General features: G+C 42.3%; 2 protein-coding genes across 2 annotated transcripts in view; both read right to left on the bottom strand.

Moving 5' to 3' along the window:
* The window catches only part of LOC143484183 (uncharacterized), a 33237-nt gene extending 8965 nt beyond the window's left edge, over nt 1-24272 (bottom strand). The window contains exons 1-2 of the mRNA XM_076982801.1: nt 24204-24272; nt 9342-9508 (exon numbers count right to left, since the gene is read on the bottom strand). The gene's annotated coding sequence lies outside the window, so the exon portion shown is untranslated. The remainder of the gene's footprint in view (nt 1-9341; nt 9509-24203) is intronic.
* Nucleotides 16705-24298, bottom strand: LOC143484170 (uncharacterized). The gene is made up of 4 exons (XM_076982779.1): nt 24204-24298; nt 23605-23691; nt 23172-23233; nt 16705-19234 (listed from the first exon to the last, which is right to left on the bottom strand). The coding sequence occupies exons 1-4, from the start codon at nt 24247-24249 to the stop codon at nt 17375-17377; spliced, it is 2055 nt and encodes a 684-aa protein (XP_076838894.1). The 5' UTR covers nt 24250-24298; the 3' UTR covers nt 16705-17374.
* Nucleotides 24299-25270: the final 972 nt, after the last annotated feature.

The following is a 25270-nucleotide window of genomic DNA, read 5'->3' as shown; positions in this document are numbered from 1 at the left end:
TATAATTTGTAATGGTTGTGCTGTTCGGTACCACATGGACACTTGCGAGGGGATTGTTATTCAGTAGTGTGTGCATGTAATGGCCATGATCCTCATTAACCAGTTCACTGAAAAACTTCACAACTAATATAATGCTATTTATATTTTTCCATCCATCTATAGATGCATATCACAGTTTTGAAAAAAGGACAGACGCTTTCAGTTGTGCAGTGCACTACATGTTGCAGTAAATACCACTGTCCATTTTGTACACCTGAAGTGTACTGTCCTAACGAAAAAAGTAATTTTTATTAAAGGTAAAAAAAAATGAAATTGTACATATTTAAGAAATGTACTGTACTTTATTATGTTGGCAATCACAGATCATTACTCCTGTCCACTTTTACATTTTTTGTAAACTAAAAAACCGTGTATTGTGTTATTTAAAAAACATTTAAAGAACATTTTGATCTTTAAACGGTAAAAGTCTTAAGGGTGAATTTATTGGATTTATATTTCCTGGTCGGAAAACATAAGCGACACGTAGGAGGAGTTGGATTAGATGCAGCTCCACCCCCTGGACCGACCAAAAGAAACTATGAACGGCGGGAGGAGTTGGATCTAGATCTAGCTCCACCCCCTGGACTTTTGCTTCTGCAGCGACGGGTACTTGTGGACTTTTGCTTCTGCAGCGACGGCTACTTGTGGACTTTTGCTTCTGCAGCGACGGGTACTTGTGGACTTTTGCTTCTGCAGCGACGGGTACTTGTACCGAGCCCGGGAGGGGACATGGGTAAAAAATAAAAATTAAACGAGGGAACGTTTTACCATTCGAGCGCACATTTTCTGTAATTCGTGCTCACGATTTATTTAATTCGTGCACACGAATTGTTAATCGTGCACACGAATTAATAAATTCGTCCTGGAATTAACGCAATACAAGAGAACTGGCTTCCTGCCGACGCTGCTTCCTGCCGACGCTGTTGCGGAGCGAATTTTGATTGTTTCTCTAAAGTGTGATAATCTGTTTACATACTAATCTTTACTTTTTGCTTCCCTAGACAACTATTACAGGTAGTGCTTCCACTATCAAGACAGTTGACTACTCTCTTCGACTGGAAACAACTTCGACATTTCGACATCTTAACCGAAGCTAAGTATTTCATCATGTCTGAGTCGCTTGTTGCTTGTGTTGAGTGTGGCATGTATAGCTACTCTTCTTCCGTCAGTAGTGATAATAATTTTATTTGTGTGAAGTGTAGGTTAGTTATTAGTATGACGGAGAAGATTTCGCTTTTAGAAGAGCGCATCCGGGCATTAGAAAGTCCTAGAGAGTTTGTAGCAGCTAGCGCAGCTAGCATAGCAGGCCCGGGTTGCACAGCTGTAGCTAGCGAGCCCTCAGCTCCGGCATTAGAGCCCTCGCAGCGGGGCGAATGGGTGACGTCTCGGCGGCATAACCGTAGGGCTAAGCACCGTCCTTCTCAGGTTCCCGTGTCAAACAGGTTTGCCCCACTCAGTAATACACCGACTGAGCGACCTGTTAAAAGAGCTCTGGTGATAGGAGATTCACAGCTCAGACACGTGAACGTAGCGACTAGTTTAGAGACACCAGCGGCCATAGTCAAGTGTATCCCGGGGGCTAGAGCGCCTGACATCAGGGCTAATCTTAAGGTGCTGGCTAAACGTAAATATTCTAAGATAGTTATACACGTCGGCACCAATGATGTGGGATTGAGACAGTCTGAGATCACCAAGGATAATGTTAAAGAGGTGTGTGAGTTAGCGGGGACGATGTCAGATGCCGTAATATGCTCTGGTCCCATTCCAGTTCGGTGTGGCGCTGAAACCTACAGCAGGTTATGGGCGTTACACCGCTGGATGTCTAAATGGTGCTCAGATAACAAAGTGGGTTATATAGATAATTGGACACGTTTTGAGGGCAGGCCTGGCCTTTTGAAGCGAGACGGCATTCACCCCTCTTGGGAGGGTGCTGCTCTCATTTCTATTATTTTCTTAATAGTGGTAGTGTAGGTGTAGTTAATGGGGATTGACAAACCAGAGCCGAGGCCAGGCAGCAGACAAACAGGCTAAGCCAACTGTCTGCGAGCTGCAAAGAGACGTCACCTAGGTCACACCAGATTGAAACTGTGTCTGTTCCTCGAGTACCAAAAAATAATTCTCGTAAAGTTAGTAGACAAAATTTAATCAATGTTAAATTCAACTATGCTCCCTCAGAGAGCAGTTTAAATCTGAAACTAGGACTACTAAATATTAGATCCCTGTCATCTAAAGCATTGCTTGTTAATGAAATGATTACCGATCATAATCTATGCATGCTTTGCTTGACGGAAACCTGGACCCGACCAGACGACTATATGGCCCTAAATGAAGCTTCTCCCTCTGGCTATAGATATGTCCATAACCCCCGTCCAAATGGTTGAGGAGGTGGGGTCGCCACAATATATGACTCTGATATAGGCATTTCTCAAAAATTTGGCTTCAAGTTTAATTCTTTTGAACACCTCATCCTCACTGTATCAAATGTTTCAAATTTAACAAGCAACAAAGTGTCACAGTCGTTTATGTTAATTACTATTTACCGCCCCCCTGGTTCATACTCTGAGTTCTTGCAGGAGTTTTCAGACTTCCTGTCTCATGTAGTGCTATCAGCCGATAAGGTGATTATAGTGGGTGATTTTAATATCCATTTTGAAAATCTGTGTGACTCTTTTAGCATTCATTTTCAAGCAATTCTTGATTCAATGGCTATCACTCAGAATGTGGTGGGTCCTACGCATAACTGTAGTCATACTTTAGACTTGGTCTTGTCATTTGGTATTGACATATCCAGTTTAGCAATTCTTCCTCAGTGAGGCTGTTTCTGACCACAGCCTCATAACGTACGAGTTGTGTTTAACTGACTGTGTTCATCGGCCACCCCGCTATCAAATTAAACGAGCTATAACACCCAGCACCATAGCCGCGCTCACTGATATTTTACCGGGTCTGACAAACACTGATCCACTTGTAGCTCCGGAAGGACTAGAGCGTTTCACCGAGCACGTCGAGACTTCCCTTCGTACAGCTATAGACAAAATTGCACCACTACGACATAAGAGAGCCACGGAGAGAAGAATAGCGCCATGGTACAATGAGCACACGCGTAGCCTCAAACGAGCCGCACTGATCCTGGAACGTAAATGGCGAAATTTGAAGTTTGAAGTGTATAGACTATCATGGAAAAGCAGCCTTATTGAATATAAGCATGCCCTCCATACGGCAAAGTACTTATACTTATCGGCCTTAATAGAAAAACATAAAAACAATTCAGGACTCCTTTTTAAAACTGTTTCCAGCCTTACGAGGAGTCATGAACAAAACAATTCTCTTATTCCACTAGAGTGTAGCAGTAACAATTTTATGAAATTCTTTAATGATAAGATTGATAAAATTAGGGAAAACATTAGTAGTACTATCTCAGAGCCTGTCAACATGCCAATGCACCTTGACAGCTGTCTGGTCAGCTCTGATGCCCTGTTAGAGTCCTTCTCCCCAATTAGTCGTGAGGAGCTTATTTCACTGGTGAAATCTGCTAAACCCTCCACATGCATACTAGATGCTGTACCAACCCATCTACTTAAAGAATTACTGCACAGCAATGTAGAACCGTTGCTTACTATAATAAATTATTCTCTGAGCCTGGGCTACGCTCCCAGTTCATTTAAACTTGCAGTCATCAAGCCGCTAATTTAAAAACCTGGTCTTAACCCCCAAGAACTGTCCAACTATAGGCCAATTTCTAATCTGTCATTCATATCCAAAATTTTAGAGAAAGTAGTTTCTTCAGAACTCTCTTCCTTCTTACAGACAGAACATGTCTTAGAGTTATTTCAGTCTGGATTTAGAGCTCATCACAGCACTGAAACAGCACTAACTAAAGTACTGAATGACCTCTTAATATCCTCTGATAAAGGACACATTTCGTTTCTCATACTGCTAGACCTCAGTGCTGCTTTTGACACCATTGATCATAATTTTCTACTTAATAGACTGGAGACACTCATTGGCATAAGAGGTCAAGCACTCTCCTGGTTCAGGTCCTATCTGACAGATCGTTACCAATTTGTGCTAGTAAATAACGAATGCTCTGAGCATTCTAAAGTAAAGTATGGTGTCCCACAAGGATCTGGGCCCCATATTATTCTCATTATATATGCTACCACTGGGCACTATCATTCATAGGCATGGTATTAGCTTCCATTGCTACGCAGATGATACTCAGTTGTATATATCTTCTAATCCAGATGATACCACCACAACTCTCAAGATTGAGAACTGTGTCCAGGATATTAAAAACTAGATGGCGTCTAATTTTCTTAAACTAAATTCTGACAAGACTGAGGTACTGATTCTTGGGCCTAAAGCTGTTAGAAGCAATTGGGCTGATATTCCCCTTACCCTAGATGGTTTTTCAGTAACACCAAAATCTACTGCAAAAAGTTTAGGTGTCACTATTGATTCTGATCTTTCATTTGACACACATGTATGCAATGTCACTAAGGCTGCCTTTTTCCATTTACGTAATATTGCCAAGCTGAGACACTTACTTTCATTAGCTGATGCAGAGAAGCTAGTTCATGCTTTTGTCTCGTCGAGATTGGACTACTGTAATAGTCTTCTAATTGGATGCTCTAAACAGTCCATAAAGAAGCTACAACTTGTACAAAATGCCGCAGCTAGAGTCCTAACCAAGGCTAGGAAATTCGATCATATTAGTCCCACTCTCGCCGCACTACACTGGCTGCCGATTAAATATTGCATTGAATTTAAAGTTCTCCTGTTAACCTATAAGGCGTTAAATGGTCTTGCCCCACAATATCTGAGTGAACTCATTGATTACTACAACCCATCTCGCCCTTTGCGCTCCCAAAATGCTGGATTTCTCCTAGTTCCAAAAATTAGTAAAACTACAGCCGGAGGCAGAGCTTTCTCTTTTAAAGCCCCTCAATTATGGAATAGCCTTCCAGGTCCAATCCGAGATTCTGACACAGTTTCAATCTTTAAATCTAGACTTAAGACTCACCTGTTTAGTCAAGCCTTCAGCTAAAATTCCCCTTGTAAGGTGTAGGGGCTTGGGGGCCCCCAGACATTGAGATTTCTGGTGATCTGAGATGTGGATGCTGTCATCCAGCTGTGTCTTGGCATCACTCTATTTGTGACAATGACTTGACTGGAAAGCAATGTCTCAGTGAGCCCTCATGCCTGTGGTCACCTCTGAACTCCTCCCTTTAGTTATACTGCTATAGATTAGTCTGCCGGAGCCACATGCTGATCACTGGCACGTTAGCTACGTACATTTAAATCAATGGTGGTTTAAATTCATGTCCACTCAGTCTGTATTATCTATCTTCTTGCATGGCTTTACCCAAGACGATTGGATACAGGCACCTGCAGGCACCTGGGGGATGGTCTGGCTGCCGGTGGATGTGCTGATGCCGGGGTTCACCTGGGGAGTAACACTGCAGTCGGAGCCTACAATACCAGCATCACTGCTCCGACACGGAATGAAAGCCTGGCATTCATCAACAGACATTTACAGTGACAATATCAAAACCCAGAACTTTCTATTCTACCTTTTACCTAGTCTGATTGTGTGAATTGTGTGTGACTTGTGTATTTGTTTGTTAACGGGCCGCCCAATGGAGGATGGGTTCCCTTTTGAGTCTTGGTTCTCCCGAGGTTTCTTCCTATTCCCCACCATCATAGGGAGTTTTTCCTCGCCACTGTCGCCTTTGGCTTGCTCATTAGGGTTCTGGACCCATAGTATTGTTAACCTTGTAAATCCTGTAAAGCTGCTTTGCGACAACTTGAGTTGTTAAAAGCGCTATACAAATAAACTTTGATTTTTGATTTGATTTGAACTGTTCAGTTAGACATTTGTTGTGAAACGAAGTAGTTACAATTTCAAGCATTTAAAAGTACTTTTCAAACCTGAAACAAAAGCAACATTAAAATTTGTCATAAATGTTCATTAAAAGACTTAGAATTCGCTTCAGATGCCGTTTACTGATTGTGATTCCCCGCTGTGCAAAGGAAGCTACAATGTCCTCATGACGCATAATAAGCAAATAAGACCTAATAAACGTATTTCTGTTCATTGTGGCATAAATCTAAACAATCAAAGTATATAGCCTACAGTTTCATGGAACTGTTACTGCCTCTTTCCTTGTATCTGCAATGTATGCGCTTAGGCCAGTAGGGTTTGCAAATGAATGAATGAAAACATGCGCACAATTAAAACAAAACGTGCGCAAGAATTGTTAATCGTGTGAACGAATTACTAAATCGTGACCACGAGTTTAATTAAAACGTGCGCACGATTAAAACAAAACGTGCACACGAATGGTTAATCGTGCGCACGAATTAATAAATCGTGAGCACGAATTACAGAAAACGTTCCCTCGTTTAATTTTTATTTTTTACCCATGTCCCCTTCCGGGCTCCGTATACTTGCGTCCAGAACAGGCATAGCCAGAGCCGTAGAAAGAGAGAGTTGCGACACTCCCATAGACTCCTATTGTAATTCAGGAATGCGGAAGTAAACGTGCCATGGGGAGACCAATAGTTCCAAACATGCTATAGTTCCAGCATTGAACTGCGTATATTTGAAGCATTTCCGCGGCTGTTTTTCTGGTAAGTTAATGAATTATTCATCGTTTCCTATATAATCCTCCATATATGTGATTAGTATTACTGTTATAGTTAAGTGGTCACTTGTTGTTAGTTTATTTCTGCATTTTAAATGCCGTTAGCTTAAATTACACTTCGCTAGCATTAGCTATGCTATTAAAAGCAGGAATCGCTTAGCGGTGCATTAGCCTCAGAGTATTCGGTCATTAGGATAATTGTTAAATTCAGTAATACCTATATAGATTTGATCATATTGTAATTAATGGTAACTATCTGAAGTAGAAAAGATGGTTGGATTGTAATGAAGTTACTCTTTGGTTGATTAATTAATTAGCTAGTGTTTCAGTGACAGGTGATAAAACCAGCTGCTTGTACATGGACGACCACTATTTATACAGGATGCAACAATCAACAGGTCTATATATAATCTCAACACAATTTAGTAACAATTTTTTTTTTTATTTAATTACGTATGATGCTTAGGATTGTCATTACCATCATAACATTTAAAATATTTTTTTTAGGCCAGTGGTGTGATGACCAGACCAGTGGAGCAATGTAGATTGGTGATTACTGCAGTAGCTGGTGGAGTGGGGATGAGAAAAACAGATCCTCCATACCTACTGAAGTTTAAGCACCACTGGGTGGCAGGACATTTGTAGGAGTTAAAGACAGACCAAGCACATTCATGGTAACAATGAAAGTATTTGATGGGGGTGTATTTACAGGTGTTACATGGCTTTGCTGGCTTTTCTTAGACATTTTCATCTGGCTTTTACTTCCAAAATGGCCAGTTTTGGACAGTGTGTGTTTCTTCCTCTCAGCCTGGATGTGCTTTGCTGCGATTCTCAATCTCAGCCTGATGTATCTGTTAGCTATTTTTTGTTTAACATCATGGCATGAGGGAAGCCTACTGTCTAAGAGCCTAGCCTCTATCTCCATTAAATGTTTTGCATTAGGGAGTGCCATAAGTGAGGCACTGGTCCTAGTTCGAAACAATTGATCGATTTTCCGAACTAGATCAAAAGCCTCCTGTGATGGCCGACAAAGTGCACCTGACTTGAATTCCTTCAATTTTAGTAAAATACTGTGCTCTTCTTCAGGGCTCTCGTTTCTGTGCTTAATTGCAATTTGACATTCATTACAAATTTTGGAATATTTGATTACTTGATTCACAATGTACCCTGTCAGATGATAGAGAGCACAGGTCTCCATTTTTGTGTAGTCAGGTGAGGGTGTAGTCACAGGGTTGTGCTCCAACAGGTCATCCACTCTGATGCCAGGACTGGGAAATTCCTCTTTAGCATCCAGGAAGTCTGCCAATAGGCTACTGTCATCCTCCTGATAGCTTCCTGATTTTAGTGTAATAAGAAACTGTCCAACTGATATTGATCTTAGTGCCTGGTGAAACTCTACAGGAGTTGGGACTGGATTCCTCTGTCTTATGCAGCTAAACATCCAAATGCTGCACAGCCAACCATGTTCAATAAGAAATCAATCTGTAGAAGTTTGATGTGAAACGAAAATGTTAGGGATGAATTAATTTATGTATTTAATAATGTTATTTTAGTGTTGTAATGTGGCTAATGAATTAATTTATGTATTTAATGATGTTATTTTTGTGTTGTAATGTGGCTAATGAATTAATTTATGTATTTAATGATGTTATTTTAGTGTTGTAGTGTAGACTACAGAATAAATCTATGTATTTTAGTGTTGCTTTGTGGACTAAATAAATCTATGCCTGAACCTTTAATAGTGCAGGCTGCTTCAACAGGCTATTTGTAACTCTAGTTTTGTTCAAAGATACTATAAAAATTATATCAATAAATATTTATTGAAAGTTGATATAAATATTAAGTTGATATAAAGCAGATTAAGTGTTATATCGCCGGTGGATGGCGCCAGAGCTAGCGAGCTAGTAACGTATTGAATCAAATCTGTGGATCTGAGGTAAATAAACTGGATATTTTTTTTCGTCGTGAGATATCGGAAGTGTGGCGTGAGAGCGTGTGAAAACGGTCAAATGCGTGTTGGCAACCCTGTATGTTGTAATATTTACAAGAAATACGGTAACCGCTGATGTCTTTCCCGTTTAAAACCGTTCAGTGTTCGTGTTTGATTGGAACTATACGGTCCTCCATGAACCACGTGACCTCTGAGCGGCGAGATCACAGAGTGTCGCAACTCTCTCTTTCTACGGCTCTGGGCATAGCTAAATACCGTGATAGAATGTGAGAGAAAAAAAACTTCCTTTTCATCCTTTCGTGGTGCGTCGCCCAATCGCCCTAATGAACAAACCGCCCCTGGTTACACCCTCAAACCACCACCAGATTTACATCAACAAACTGAGGCACTTTTTATATTCAATATGTGACTAATCCGCTGAGGAAACTGAGCAGTAAATTACTGATTATCAGAGAATGATCGGTAACCAGGAGAATTATTCACCGATACGCATATACAACGTACACTTCCTCCTCACACGTTCACGAACATCTAATGCAATTCTCTTACATGTAAACACAGCACAAAGCAGGCTAGGCTACATGTGCACATTTGCATTTTACTACAAGCCAGTAAAGGACGAACAATCTCAACATCGACATCTCTCACATCAAATACAACCACAACAATGTCCGCTCCAGTACTACAGTCAACGCTGAACTTACTTTGATCGTACGGACGCACACAAACCGGGTGTGAATGCTGCAGCATGGAGACCTCTTCCTCTGTCCAGGGGAGCTGTGTTCCAAAGACCCGGATGACGCTGAGGGTGGGCGGGGCTTCCGTAGGAGCATGCGCGGTGACGTCACCGCATCTTCAAACTGCGGCGCCACTTGTGAGAGAAAATTGAGTCCGTTTTGGAGACTCTGTTGGAATCGGAGTTTATTTGCCAAGTATGTTCACACATACAAGGAATTTGTGTTTGGTCACAGTAGCCCACAGTGCACCACAACTGACAAACATTACACAAACACTACACAACCTGGACACGCACGCATGTACACCATAAAATTTAAAGGTATAACCGCCAAATGGCAGTGGTTTGGTAATTCTAGTTTATATTTACATTTATGGCATTTAGCAGACGCTATTATCCAGAGCGACTTAAGGTGCTACGTAGTTGCTTGGAATCTCCAAGGCAGTATAGATAGTCCTGAACACACGGTACTCTAATGCCAGGTTCACATTACACGACTTTTCAGTCGTCAGGTTTTTGTGCCGTTCGCACTACACTGGTCGTGCTGTAATCGCGAGTCTTTCAGTTGTTGTGGCTTTCACACTACATGACTGATCGGCGACGCGGGCTCACGAATTACACGACTGGGGAATCGCCGACTCATCTGGCTGCCGTCCAAAAACACGAGAACACGAAAACGAAACTCTCGCGAGAACCAGCAACACCACATAGAAGAAAAAAACAATGTACATGTACTCCACATTTTCGTTATTATTCTTTTTTTTTTACCGTTTAAACACTCCATAGTCCCAAGTTGCCAGAATTATTTCATCTCTCCGTTGCAGTGAACATAGATATAATCAATCGCACTATTTCTCCAGTGCTGTCACAATAACTTAAACACAGTGTTGTAGTAAAGTTGTAAGAAAGGTGAGGATTTTGTGTGTTTGGTTACTGTTTTGAAAGCATTCTTGAAAGTTTTTTACATTCTTCAGAGATATCTTCAGCGATGAGTCGGCGACCACTCGGCGAGCGTCTTTCAGCAGTTCACACTACACGACTGAGCGAGCGCCGAGTGATCGCCGATTTGCCTCCGACCACAGGTTTCTGTCAGCGATCTACAAAAAACAGTCGGCGACTGAAAAACCAGCCTAAAATCGTGTAGTGTGAACCGGGCATAAGCTGGAAAAACCACTAGATGAAAGTCATATGATACCTACAGTGTTGGGAAGGTTACTTTTAAAATGTAATCCCTTACAGATTACTGATTACATCACTCAAAATGTAATTTGTAACATAATCAGTTACATTACTTCAAGTGAGTAACTGTAATCTGATTACTTTGGATTACTTACAATATTGTCATTTTTTAAGCCTGAATGAATGTAGCAACCACATAATGCATATTATTGTTTTATTTTTCTTTCCAGTGAACAAATAGATTAACACATAAAACAGCCTTTTCAATCACCCTATTAAAATACTTAAGAAACCATTTCATGAAACAATTTTATGAAACACTTCTATTCTAGTCAGGTGGAGACAAAATAAAGAAAAAAAACATGAACAGGTCAAGTCAATGCTGCAGGCTCGCTTAGGTGGGGCATGATGCTGAATCATGGCAATGTGCACCGACTTAGTCTTTGATTATCTTGTGTGTGTGTGTGTGTGTGTGTGTGTGCGCGCGCGCATGTGTGTACTGTTGTCTGTGTATGTGTGTGCGCATGCAGGAGTGTCCACTTAATCCGCCCAGTAATGGCGGTTGTAACGTAGCAACAGAGCCTGCTGGAAGTGTTTATCCGTCATCCGGTTGCGGTGTGGAGTGAAGATCAGTCCCCCATGGCTAAAAAGCCTTTCAACAGGAGCACTTGACGGCAGAGTGGTGTTGAACTTCAGGAACAGGGCTTTGATCATGGGATATGCCTGAAGTGCGGCCAAGCTCTTTTCTGGATCTTGCAGATAGCGTTGTATCTCATCCTCTGCCGTGGAGCTGGTCATCGGTGGAGTGTCAAAAGTGAAGAACACCTCGTCGCCATCCTCTCCCTCACTATTCACTGGGTCATGTCCAGCGATGCGGTGTTCGCTGGATGGGCTTGAGTTGATGAGACAAGCCTCTTGGACCATTGCTCTTCTCATGGTGTCTCTGTCTTCATCACCAAGCCACCATAAACGGAATCTGGGGATGGTGGAAGCAGCCATCCTTGCCTCGTGGGAGGTCAAGACGGCCTCGAAACGGGTGTCAACAGCTTTGATGATTGCCAAGAGGATATGAGCTGAGTACTGCACTTGTGCCAGCTTTTCAGACAACTTGGCCTTTAGACTGAGGAGAGTGGGAATGACGTAACCAAGAAAACAATTCTTTTCCTCCTGGAGCAGGTTGACAGAGTAAGCAAGGGGTTTGAGAATAGCCGTGTACTCCTTCAGAAACATTGTCTCTTGGGGATGAAGCTTTGCCACATTCAGTTGGCTGCATATCTCACTGAGCTGACTTTCAGACAGGCTCATCAACTTCTCAATGGCACGGAATTCCGAGCTCCACCTCATCACAGAAGGGACAACAACTCTCATCTGGGCAATTACCAACTATGTCAGCAGCACCTGATGAGCGATGGCATTTGTTCCAGATGGCAGCACATTTTGCCATTGCACTCCGGTACAACTTTCTGGAACCCCCCTCAGAAGCAGCTTTATCAAGGTTGGTTGTGGCAATGAGATTTAATGTGTGCGCAGCACATCAATGGTGTGGTGGCAAAAAGAAGTTGAGCTCCTCCTGTTCTTGCTCCTCGTCAAGTGCTGCAGAGAGATCAGCGAACTGCACGTCATCGGTGTCTTCCAGATCATCCCCCATGTCTGCATCTCCAAATTCATTGAAAGCCATGACAAATTTCCACCATTGTCAGTGACTGTAGCTCTAACCTTGCCTTGGATCTGATATTCGGCATGCACCTGGCTTATTTTGGCAGCGATGACATCGTGGGTGTGACGTCCTCTGACTCTCTCACATGCCTGAGCAGCTGATTTGCGCTCCAATGTGTCTGGCTCAATCCAGTGGCATGTGATGCCAATGAAACTTTGGTGATGGGCTGTCCATATATCTGCTGTTGTGCACACATGCTCAATATGTTGAAGAACTTCAACTGCTGTCAGCTTCATCCTCTTGAAGTTTTCTTCCATTTGGGCCATTATTGTTTTCCTGCAAACAGGGTTCTTTCCCCCACTTAGTCCTTCCACCAAGTTGCGAAAGGTGCTTTTTTCCACGATGGAAAAGGGCTGAACCTCACTGACGAAGTAGTCAAAAACCAATGAGTTGACTTTTCTTTGTGTGATGACAGAAGTGGTGGTTAGGGTGGCTTGCTTGAGTCATTGGACTCCGTGAGGCGCGATGTGGCTGCCTGGGTGACCATGACTCTGGGATGCTTCCTCTAAAAAATTAAATAAAATAAAGACAAAATATCAATGTTAGAGAGATCACCCTCCAGCCCACTGTTAACTGGCATAACATTTAGAACAAATTAAGTTTACATTAACTACTGTGACGCCACAGGTACCTCTTCTTTTTATGGACACATAAAAAGTTCATATGTGAACCCGAGTGCCTTTACAGAAACATTTCATAATTCATTTTCCACCTGAAATCATAGCGTCAGCGGTCGCCAGGCACCGGTTTCCGTTTACAGTAAAACGGATTATCGCATCGTAATCTGGAGAGTCAGACGGTTTGAATGGTATATAATATGTCCACATTGGATAAAATATGTATTTATAAAAACTGCAAATATGAAATGTATTAATCATATTTTTAATAAAACATAATTTTCGCCGATTATGTTTCTTTTCTGAAAGGAAATACAGCTAAACTGGCTAGATAGCTGGAAAGCAGCTAAGCTCTAAGCTTTCATATGACATATTGGGTGTCTATATTGAACCTGTAATTATTCATAAACACTGGCAAATATTAATCATGACGAATTCTGGCCCGCCGGCGGGACAAGGAATGGTAAGGGATGGCGCCAAAAACAGATATTGCACTGTACTTACCAATAGATGTTTCCGTAGGTTGGAAGTAGAGTCTTTGGACATTGAAAGCAAATTCTTTGTTGGCAAACAGAGTTTGCATTGCACAATCAAATTCCGCCCATCCTTCTCTTTAAATATAAATGGCAGGCTCTCTTCATCAGGCTCCATTGCGCGGACTAATACTGTCTGGTAAACAGGTGAGGGTGTCTGACGTGAGTGACGCCTCACCAACATTCTGACCAGGAGGTTGTGAATCATAGAATATTCTGATGTCGTGATTTATGTGAATGTGATTGCGTTTTGTCAGTGTTGGATTGGAAGACCAAAAATAGGAAAGTACCGCGATGTAATCCCTTTATTTTAGCAGAGTAACTGTAATCTGATTACCACTTTCTGAAGCAGTAACTGTAACAGATTACAGTTACTCATAATTTGTAATCTGATTACGTAACGCTGTTACATGTAATCCGTTACTTCCCAACACTGGTAACAGTGAAGACTGGGTATCTAGAGTGTGTGTGTGTAAAAAGGGGAGGAGAGTAATGTGTGCACGCGCTTGTGCGCATGTGAGGAGGCGGGGGTTGTAGTTTCAGTTCTCCTATGGAGAACAAAGCAACTAAAATAGCGCCGACTTTAAACAGTAGAGCAGCGCGACTATGTTAATGAGCTCAGCTGATTTATTCCAATGTGGTCAGAACAAAGAGTAATGGCGCTGGCTTAATAACTATAGATAAGTAAAAGATGGTGGCATGCACAGCAAAGAGAACTTTGTATATACAAATCTTGATGAAGACTATCTAAACAAAAGTTAAACACAAAACACTGAAAAGGTTTTAGTTAAACTTAGATAAGTCTACAGTTCAAGTAACTATGCCCTTTGATAAACTATGCCCAGCGGTAAGAGTCTCACGTGTTGAGGATTTTTGGGTGGTTTCGTCGTCCTCCCTGAATTCTCCTGGAATTAGGAGGCGGAGCCTCTCTTTAATAGGTCTAACCTCGGTGTCAGTCAAACCAGAGAGAGAGAGATGGATGGCTGATCAGGGTATTTAAGTACCTGGATACCACGTACTTTAGACACACCCTTTCTTCCGTCAAAGCAAGCTTGTTCCATGTGTTGCCAGTGGTACTGCCACCTGCAAGTTTAGCATGGTACCTACAGAGAGATCTACGAGAGCGTTCAACCAGTTGAAGCAAGCGTTCATAGAGGCGCCGGTCTTACACCAACCGGATCCAAACCGTCCCTTCATAGTGGAGGTGGACGGCTCTAATGTGGGAGTAGGTGCGGTGCTTTCCCAACGGCCAAAGAAACATAGCTCCCTCCGCCCTATAGCCTTCTATTCTAAAAAGCTCACCGCTGCCGAGCGTAACTACGGGGTGGGAGACCGTGAGTTACTGGCGGGAGTTCCTGTCCAAGCTCAACATCACAGTTAGCCTAACCTCTGGTTACCATCTGCAGGCTAACTGACAGGTGGAGCGCGTGAACCAGGAGGTGGGGAAGTTCCTGCACGCGTACTGCAGCGAGCACGCAAACACGTGGTGCGCCCTTCTGCCTTGGGGCGAGTACGCACAGAACTCCCTTACTCATTCCAGCATGGGGATGACACTGTTCGAGTGCGTGCTCGGTCGCCAGCCGCCACTCTACCCCTGGAACGTCGCCTCCTCAGACCAGCCCATCGTCGAGGAGTGGTGTCGGAGAAGTGAGCGGGTGTGGGAGGACACCCATCAGCGACTGAACGAGGCGATTAGGAGGTTCAAACTGAAGGCAGACCGTCGAAGGTGAGAGACCCCATCTTATCAGGTGGGAGATAAGGTGTGGGTTTCCACCGGAGACGGATGCTTGGGCAAGAGAGGTAAGCTGGGGGAGCAATATGCGGGCCCGTACGTCATATTGAAGCGCATAAACCCAGTTACCTATCGCCCGAAGACAGGCGCGCCTTTCACGTGTCCGTCCTCAAGCCCTACAAAGAGGGTGCGCTGGGGGAGGCCTCGACCACAAGGCCGCCCTCGCTGCTGCAGTTATCGGATGGACCAGCATACCTCATGGAGAGGCTACTGGACTCGCGGCGCAGAAGAGGAGGATTACAGTACTTGGTGGATTGGGTCGGATACGGGCCGGAGGAGCGTTCCTGGATCCCGGATTCTCAAGTGGTAGGCCCCTCCCTTATCGCCGACTTCCACAGGGAGTATCCTGATCGGCCGGCTCCCTGACTCCAACGAGGAAGACCACGTGGGAGTCGACGGGAGGGGTCCTTGGGGGCCGGGTCGCCACCGGAGGGCGCATATCTCGGCCAGCAGCCGATCTCAGCACACACCCCCGAGCACTCAACCACTCCCACCATCCCGTTCTCCTGAGTATTAACACCTGAACACAATTATGTGTCTCTTATTTAAGCCCGCAGGTCGTTCGGTCCAGTGCTGCACATTGCCCCGCTGGAAGCCACACTGGACCTCTCTAGCTGTTCTTTTGCAAACTGACTACGTCCTTTGTTTTGTTTGCCTGATTTTCTTTGTCTGTTTTCATTGCCACTGACATGGAGAATAAACTCCCTTCGTTGCAACCTGTGCCTCCGGCTACCTCTGTCCCAACGCCCCCGGCGTCACAGCCAGTGTATATGAAAGGTGCTATATAAATAAAATTGCCTTGCCTATGAAAAAGAAATCCACTGACAGCGGACTATAATTCACCTATATTGAGATTCATTTGACACTTTTAACCTTTTGCTGTTTTAATGGCTAATCTTTACTGATTAGGGACAATCATGGATCACTAGCTAATGTCCAAAAGCGGTGTTTTATGTTGTGACGCGTTGCAGCCGGCATTAAGAAAGTAGGACGCAATATATTTTACTTTGGTAAAACCAAAGCCCACCACTGATCAACCATGAATGATAACATAATTGTTCATTATTGTGGAATGTTCAGCCAACTGAACTAAATTGTTTGATGAATGTGATTTTATGAATATAAAAGTATGAATGTAACACTGAAAAGGTCTGGCAGTCGAAAACAGAGCCACAGATTATCATCAATGTTTTCAGTATTATACCATAAAAATATATACATGAAAAGAATTAAGAAAACAAATAACAATATAATAATTAGGGGTGGGCATACATATTTTTTAAATCTAGATTAATCTCACAGAAATCTTGAAATCAATCAAGATTAATATGGCTCATTCAGAATATGTGTGCTACCCAAGTAATGACTAAAAGTCAGTCTTTGAGATAGGGTTTCTTAATACTAAGGGTGCATTAAACCAGGGGCTCATCTCCTGTTTCCAAAATGCATTAACAACTTTGATACTTGAAGAAAAAAACATGCTCAATAAAATGTAGGCTACTCGTGTTCAACGGTTTATTCAATTAAACATGAAAATATAACTGTAAGCCTACATACCATAAGAAGGCATATTCAGTCAAACATGAATCTGTAAGCCTACATACTGTACATTATAAAGGGATTGATAACATGTTTATTCAGCTAAACGTGAGATTTGAAATGTAAGCCAACATTCAGTACATTTAACCTGTTTTCGGCAGTGGCGACTCTTCCCCTGGGCTGCATCAGTACTAATTCTGCATTGCATAAGGTGCAAACAACTTTAGTCTTGTCAATGTCTCCATTAGGAAACTTCTTAAAAATGAATTTTCCATGAAGCAAACCTGGCGGCTTTGTGGCTGCATCCATGTAAGCACATGTGCGATTTGTTTTGGGTTAGTCTTTGTAATTCACAGGTTTGAAAACTCGTTCTCGCATCAAACGCCGTTGACACAGATAACAGCCCACCACTAATAATAATATAATTCCAATTAGTATCCATCACGTATGAAGTCTGTGAAAAACATAATTGACAATTTCATGCATCAGAAACCTACAGACAGTGTAGACACAAACCATGACTGATTTTATATCAGTCACTTTGTTCATAGCTAGTGAGTACATTCATCTTAAACACTCCAATGAGTGCTGTTCCATCGATTCTGAGCAGTGATACAGATTCTCTCATGTGTGAATGTGCTGGTGACTTCGGAAAGTACTGCGAGTACGAAAACTCTTCCCACACTCCGGACAGTGATAAGGCTTCTCTCCTGTGTGAATCCGCTGGTGTTGGCGGAGACAGCCTCGATCAGAAAAAGTCATTGCACACTCTGAACAGTAATATGGCTTCTCTCCTGTGTGAATACGTTGATGCAGTCGGAGATTACTCCGATTCCTAAAACTCTTGCCACACTCTGAGCAGTGATACGGCTTCTCTCCTGTGTGAATTCGCTGGTGTTTTTGGAGATTACCCTGACTACTAAAATTTTTCCCACAATCTGAGCAGTGATACGGCTTCTCTCCTGTATGAATTCGCTGGTGATTTTGGAGAGAACTCTTAGAACTAAAACTCTTCCCACACTCTGAGCAGTGATACGGCTTCTCTCCTGTGTGAATGCGGTGGTGCTTTTGTAAAGTACTCCGTGTACTAAAACTCTTCCCACACACTGAGCAGTGATACAGCTTCTCTCCTGTGTGAATGCGCTGGTGTATTTGGAGATACCTCTGAGAACTAAAACTCTTCCCACATTCTGAGCAGTGATACGGCTTAATTCCTGTGTGAATGCGCTTGTGGTTTTGTAAAATACTCCGTGTACTAAAACTCTTCCCACACTCTGAGCAGTGATACGGCTTCTCTCCTGTGTGAATACGCTGGTGCTTTCGGAGATCACCCTGACACAGAAAACTCTTGCCACACTCTGAGCAGAGATAGGGCTTCTCTCCTGTGTGAATGTGCTGGTGTATTCGGAGATACCCCTGAGAACTAAAACTCTTCCCACATTCTGAGCAGTGATACGGCTTAATTCCTGTGTGAATGCGCTTGTGGGTTTGTAAAATACTCCATGTACTAAAAGTCTTCCCACACTCTGAGCAGTGATATGGCTTAATTCCTGTGTGAATGCGCTGGTGCTTTTGTAAAGTACTCCGTGTACTAAAACTCTTCCCACACTCTGAGCAGTGATATGGCTTCTCTCCTGTGTGAATACGCTGGTGTATTTTGAGATAACTCTGACAACTATAGCTTTTCCCACAATCTGAGCAGTGATATGGGTTCACTTCTGTGTGAATGCGCTGGTGTATTTGGAGAAAACTCTGACAACTATAACTTTTCCCACAATCTGAGCAGTGATATGGGTTCACTTCTGTGTGTATGCGCTGGTGTATTTGGAGATAACTCTGACAACTATAACTTTTCCCACAATCTGAGCAGTGATATGGGTTCACTCCTGTGTGTATGCGCTGGTGTACTTGGAAATAGCTCAGAGAACTATAATTTTTCCCACACTCTGAGCAGTGATACGGCTTCTCTCCTGTGTGAATGCGCTGGTGCTTTTGTAAAGTACTCCGTGTACTAAAACTCTTCCCACACTCTGAGCAGTGATACGGCTTCTCTCCTGTGTGAATACGCTGGTGTATTCGGAAATAACTCTGAGAATTATAGCTTTTCCCACAATCTGAGCAGAGATATGGCTTCTCTCCTGTGTGTATGCGCTGGTGTACTTGGAAATACCTCAGAGAACTATAATTTTTCCCACACTCTGAGCAGTGATATGGCTTAATTCCTGTGTGAATGCGCTGGTGCTTTTGTAAAGTACTCCGTGTACTAAAACTCTTCCCACACTCTGAGCAGTGATAGGGCTTCTCTCCTGTGTGAATGCACTGGTGCTGGTGGAGATTACTCTGTTGAGTAAAACTCTTCCCACACTCTGAGCAGCCATACAGCTTCTCTCCTGTGTGATTGTGCTGGTGTTTCTGGAGATCCCTCTGCTTAATAAAACTCTCTCCACAATCTGAGTGATGTCCCTCCTTTTCCATGTCTTTTTCCTTAAATAAAGAGACATTACAAAACAGGGTGAGATACAAATACGCAGAACTACTGGAAACAATATTCATATTAAGGTTAAATCAAATATTTAACAAACAAAAATGTGGCTTGTTTTACATATTAATTTTGTACATTTTCAATTGTGCTTATATATGCAAACTGATGATGAACACGAACAGCTTCTCTGGGTCAAATGCCCCAAACTCACATCTTCCGCTTGGTATTTCACCAGTGAAGAATACAGAGTGAAATCAGGTGTGTCAGTGTGGGGCCAGGGTACATGCAGAAATACTGAAGTTCATTTCAATACCTTTTTAAAAACCTTCCTGAAAAATTTTAAGAGATGCTGTATAATAACATTTTTTTCTGGCTAGAAACCTACAGTGTTATTCACAAGAATTGTTGAACAGCGTAAAGGTTTTGAAATCATTTTCAGACACATGGCGCATTTCCACTAGGGCCTGCTTGGCGCGGTACGGTTCGATACGGATCGATTCGCAACGGAACGGTATGGTCGCGTTATGTTTCCATTACAGTGGTGGACCAACACAATGTGGGTGGAGTCGCTGTTGGCGCGCGGGTTGTAGTGTCGTGACATCATTTGTATGCGACCACAACACCGGTCGATGCCCCTTAACACATAGCATTATTGTATCTTATCTTCATTATTGTATGTGGTTGCTCTAATTATTGATAATAATTTGGTATTACTCAAACAGGCTGAACACACCCTGCATAAAAAGCATCAGTCATACAATCAAATGAAATCAAACTTTATTATGAAATATAGATATTTAAAGTACAACATATGTAAATAATATATAGTTTTAAAAAGTGCAAAAAAGCAAATTACTCAAAAATAACGTATAGCTTTATATGAAATAAATATTTATAGTACTACAAGCAACATTTTGTGTGCTTTTACTGGCGTCTGTCTCGCATGGTGTTCACAAGTTCGCCAAGCACCCCGAGGAAAGCCCGGTTGAAGGAAACATTTTCCGCCAACTCTGCTCGCCTCGTCAGTGGAAGGGGAATCTTGAACGTAAAAAATAACAAATATTAAACACAAGCATTCCCGTGAAAGCAACAACGATATAGCGTAACTGCACAAAATGTGTAGCACGTCATCGCTGCTCATGTTTATGGCTACAGCTAACTAGCAACTAGCAAGGCTAAGAGCTAGCTATTGTACAGTAGTGACTGTGGTGGTAACATTAACTACAAACACAGCTCTAAATTCCTGCGTTTACAATAGATGCGTTCATATTACGTTCATATTACATCTTTTACGAGCCTAGTAGTAAAACTGAAATCACAATACACTCACCATTCTCCGTGGCCTCCAGCACCAACATTGCCGTGTCTGTCCAGCACGTTTTCTCTTCCGTTACTGGCTGGCCGGTGACCATATATGACATCCATTTGCTGGAACCATTTCCAGTCTTTGCAGTTTTGCTCCGCTGCGTCCGTTATGGTCCTTCACCGCCCGGTAATCGCGTTAAGCTTTTTTAGCTTGGACCGACCGGCACTGCTGAACGGACCGCTGGTAGCCATGAGTGGCCATTAGTGCGGAAACCTCGCTAAAAACCTTTACATTTCTAGTGGCCCCGTCCAGTTCGCCCTGGATTTTTTGATCGCTGATTATTAACAGAAAGGTTTGTACCTCGGCGTTTGACCAGGGAACAGACTTCGCTCCTTGGGTTTTAAAAATGGCTGAGGAGTCCATAGCATAGCGGAGGAGTCGCTCTCCTGACGCAACCTGTGACGACACTCCCTGGCCAATCAGTGTCATGCTGTTCCTCCACGTCACAGAACTGTACCGCTTCGGAACGGTTAGAACCTCGAGCGAGTCGGTACGAAAATAGTACCCGAAGGGGCCGGCTAACTGGGAACTGGTACTAATGGAAACACTCACAAACCGTCGCGAATCGAACCGTACCACGCCAAGTAGGCCCTAGTGGAAATGCGCCAATAGATCATAGCCACCAACTTTAATAAGCAGCATTATAAATGTGTTCAGCCTGCAATGTGTTAATTGTCACCAGCAGAACAGATTCACTAACATAAAGGTTTCAGAAAATGAATTTAAAAGTTAAATAAGAAGACAGAGAAAGAAAATAAAAACATCCATTCTTTTTGCAGCCAGGTTGTTTATGTAAATTCCTGATTGAGTCCTGAATCAATTGATCAACTTGTAACACTTTTTAAGAACTCGCAGAGACCCTGGGGGTCATACATCACATGATATATGTATATACACTACCGTTCAAAAGTTTGGGGTCACTTAGAAATGTTCTTATTTTTGAAAGAAAAGTAGTTTTTATTCAATGTAGCTAACATTAATAATGTATAGAGTGTATTTTTGATGCATTTAATGTGGTAAATGACTATTCTAGCTGCAAATGTCTGGTTTTTAATGCAATATCTACATAGATGTATGGAGACCCATTTCCAACAACCATCACTCCAGTGTTCTAATGGTACATTGTGTTTGCTAACTGTGTAAGGAGACTATTGGCTATTTAGAAAACCCTTGAAAACCCTTGTGCAAGTAGGTTAGCAGGTTTTGCTGATTAGAGAAGCTATAAAACTGACCTTCCTTTAAGCTAGTTGAGAATCTAGAGCGCTACAATTGTTGGTTCGATTAAACTCACAAAATGGCCAGAAAAATACAACTTTCAATTGAAACTCGACAGTCTATTCTTGTTCTGAGAAATGAAGGCTATTCCATGCGAGACATTGCCAAGAAACTGAAGATTTCCTACAATGGTGTGTACTACTCCCTTCAGAGGAGAGCACAGACAGGCCCTAACCAGAGTAGAAAGAGAAGTGGAAAGCCCCGCTGCACAACTGAGCAAGAAGACAAGTACATTAGAGTCTCAAGTTTGAGAAATCTACGCCTCACAGGTCCTCAACTGGCAGCTTCATTAAATAGTACCCGCAAAACGCCAGTGTCAACGTCTACAGTGAAGAGGCGACTCTGGGATGCTGGCCTTCAGGGCAGAGTGGCAAAGAAAAAGCCATATCTGGTTAATAAAAGAAAAAGATTAATATGGGCAAAAGAACACAGACATTGGACAGAGGAAGATTGGAAAAAAGTGAGACGAATCAAAGTTTGAGGTGTTTGGATCACACAAACGAACATTTGTGAGACGCAGAACAACTGAAAAGATGCTGGATGAGTGCCTGACACCATCTGTCAAACACGGTGGAGGTAATGTGATGGTCTGGGGTTGCTTTGCTGATGGTAAAGTGGGAGATTTGAACAAGGTAAAAGGGATTTTGAATAAGGAAGGCTATCACTCCATTTTGCAACACCATGCCATACCCTGTGGACAGCGCTTGATTGGAGCCAATTTCACCCTGCAACAGGACAATGACCCAAAGCACACCTCCAAATTATGCACAAACTATTTAGAGAAGAAGCAGGCAGCTGGTGTTTTATCGGTAATGCAGTGGCCAGCGCAGTCACCAGATCTCAACCCCATTGAGCTGTTGTGGGAGCAGCTTGACCGTATGGTACAAAAAAAGTGCCCATTAACCCAATCAAACTTGTGGGAGCGGCTTCTGGAAGCATGGGGTGAAATTTCTCCAGATTACCTCAGCAAATTAACAGCTAGAATGCCAAAGGTCTGCAATGCTGTAATTGCTGCTAAGGGAGCATTCTTAGCAAAGTTTAAAGTAGAAAATTATTTCAAATAAAAAAAAAACATTATTTCTACCCTGTCAATATCTGGACTATATTTCTATTCATTTTGCAACTCATTTGATAAATAAAAGTATGAGATTTCAGGGAAAACACCAAATTGTCTAGGTGACCCCAAACTTTTGAATGGTAGTGTATGTCATGTAAAATGATATATGAAACGTTTTCGTTTAAATACTAACATTATTTTAAAGCTTAAATCAGCGAAATAAAGTACGTTTGGACTTTACCTTGTGCAGAGCACTTTTTCCTCCTGAGGAAGTCGAATATGATGCCAAGATCTTTTGTGTACCTATGAAAAATAAATTTAAAATGAATGAAATTAAGATAAAAAATGTAATTGCATGAATAGAAAAGGAAATACAAACATTTAAATACGGTACAACAGATGCATTCAAATGAAAGTAAGTTCACAAGAACTACTGTGCCGAGTGTGATTTACTATTAAAGTAAGATTGAACATTTAAATTCAACTGGTGCTGGTGACATGTTGTCCCTGACAACAGTACAGAAATGGCATCAAAATGTGTTCGTACCAATGTACCAGAGTTGTAGCACTTGTATGAAGCTGAGTGTTGAGCACGTGCTGGTTGCCATCTCTCTCTATATCTTTCAAAGACACTTCTGAATGTGTTAATAGATAACATTACAAAACAAACCTACCTCGTCTGGTCTGTTCTCTCTGGTAGGGCCCAAAGTGTGTAACAAACTGTCCGGCAGGATCTCTGACCCCCACAGAAACAAAGGTATCTGGGATGGTGAGAGCTGGACTGTGAACAACAACGTTCCAAGAATTTGGACAAAAATGTGCGTTTTATCCACATAGTTTTAGGGCAGAACATTGTAGAGGAGAACGAGATGGATATTTCTGCTTTGTTCCACCTTAAACGAGGAACACAATTACACCCTCAAACCACCACCAGATTTACATCAACAAACTGAGGCACTTTTTACATTCAATATGCGACTAATCCGCTGAGGAAACCGAGTAGTAAATTACTGATTATCAGAGAATGATCGGTAACCAGGAGAATTATTCACCGATACGCATATACAACGTACACTTCCTCCTCACACGTTCACGAACATCTAATGCAATTCTCTTACATGTAAACACAGCACAAAGCAGGCTAGGCTACATGTGCACATCTGCATTTTACTACAAGCCAGTAAAGGACGAACAATCTCAACATCGACATCTCTCACATCAAATACAACCACAACAATGTCCGCTCCAGTACTACAGTCAACGCTGAACTTACTTTGATCGTACGGACGCACACAAACCGGGTGTGAATGCTGCAACATGGAGACCTCTTCCTCTGTCCAGGGGAGTTGTGTTCCAAAGACCCGGATGACGCTGACGGTGGGCGGGGCTTCCGTAGGATCATGCGCGGTGACGTCACCGCCTCTTCAAACTGCCATTCGTGAGAGAAAATTGAGTCCGTTTTGGAGACTCTGTTGGAATCGGAGTTTATTTGCCAAGTATTTCACACATACAAGGGATTTGTGTTTGGTCACAGTAACCCACAGTGCACCACAACTGACAAACATTACACAAACACCACACAACCTGGACACACACGCACGCATGTACACCATAAAATTTAAAGGTATAACCGCCAAATGGCAGTGGTTTGGTAATTCTAGTTTACATTTACATTTATGGCATTTAGCAGACGCTATTATCCAGAGCGACTTACAAAGGTGTTACGTAGTTACTTGGAATCTCCAAGGTAGTTCCAGGATTTTGGTACATTTCCTGTCCCACCACTTAAATTTCAAATGTACATATCCAAAATATCTAAATGACTATTTTTTTTAAACATTGTACTTGTTATAAGACAAACTGTAAAATTTGGTGGAAAAATAAGTGCCTTAGATATTATTCAAAAGACCGAATACCTTTGAACCACCTCAAAAAATGGCCATTTTCTCTTGTCCCACACATTGGGTGACCAACTCCTTTGCCAAATTTAACAATTAAAATAAGCTCTAAATAAATTACTTCCTCTTATATATTGTTGATATGCATCTCCTTTACTTATGAAAACAACTTCTTTGGTCTACATTGTATTGCATGTCACAGTTTTTACACTATTAAGTTGTGTCCCACAACATGCGCACAGCCCTGTTACCATAAGGAATTTTATCTGGCAGAGAAAGGGTTAAAAATATTTGTGTACTGGCACAAAGGAATTTGCATCACAAGGACATTTCCTGCCCACATGGCAAGAAAAATGGTAAGTGCTCTAACAATTTTCAAGGTTTTTTTCCAAATATGTTTGTCCAAGTTGTGTGTGTCACTCAGTGAATGCAACCCTGTTCC

Source organism: Brachyhypopomus gauderio, chromosome 20, assembly GCF_052324685.1.
Source record: "Brachyhypopomus gauderio isolate BG-103 chromosome 20, BGAUD_0.2, whole genome shotgun sequence".
NCBI classification, from domain to species: domain Eukaryota; kingdom Metazoa; phylum Chordata; class Actinopteri; order Gymnotiformes; family Hypopomidae; genus Brachyhypopomus; species Brachyhypopomus gauderio.
Note: the sequence above shows the minus strand (reverse complement) of the source record. Positions and strands in the feature narration are given on the sequence as shown.

Bases quoted from the DNA above. Each gene is read 5' to 3' on its own strand.
- LOC143484170 (XM_076982779.1), bottom strand. From the start codon at position 24,249: ATGTTGCAGCATTCACACCCGGTTTGTGTGCGTCCGTACGATCAAA. The intron at 23,234-23,604 runs GTAGGTTTGTTT...TATTTTTCATAG, and splicing joins GAGAGAACAGACCAGACGAG to GTACACAAAAGATCTTGGCA. The intron at 19,235-23,171 runs GTAAAGTCCAAA...TCTTTATTTAAG, and splicing joins GAAAAAGTGCTCTGCACAAG to GAAAAAGACATGGAAAAGGA.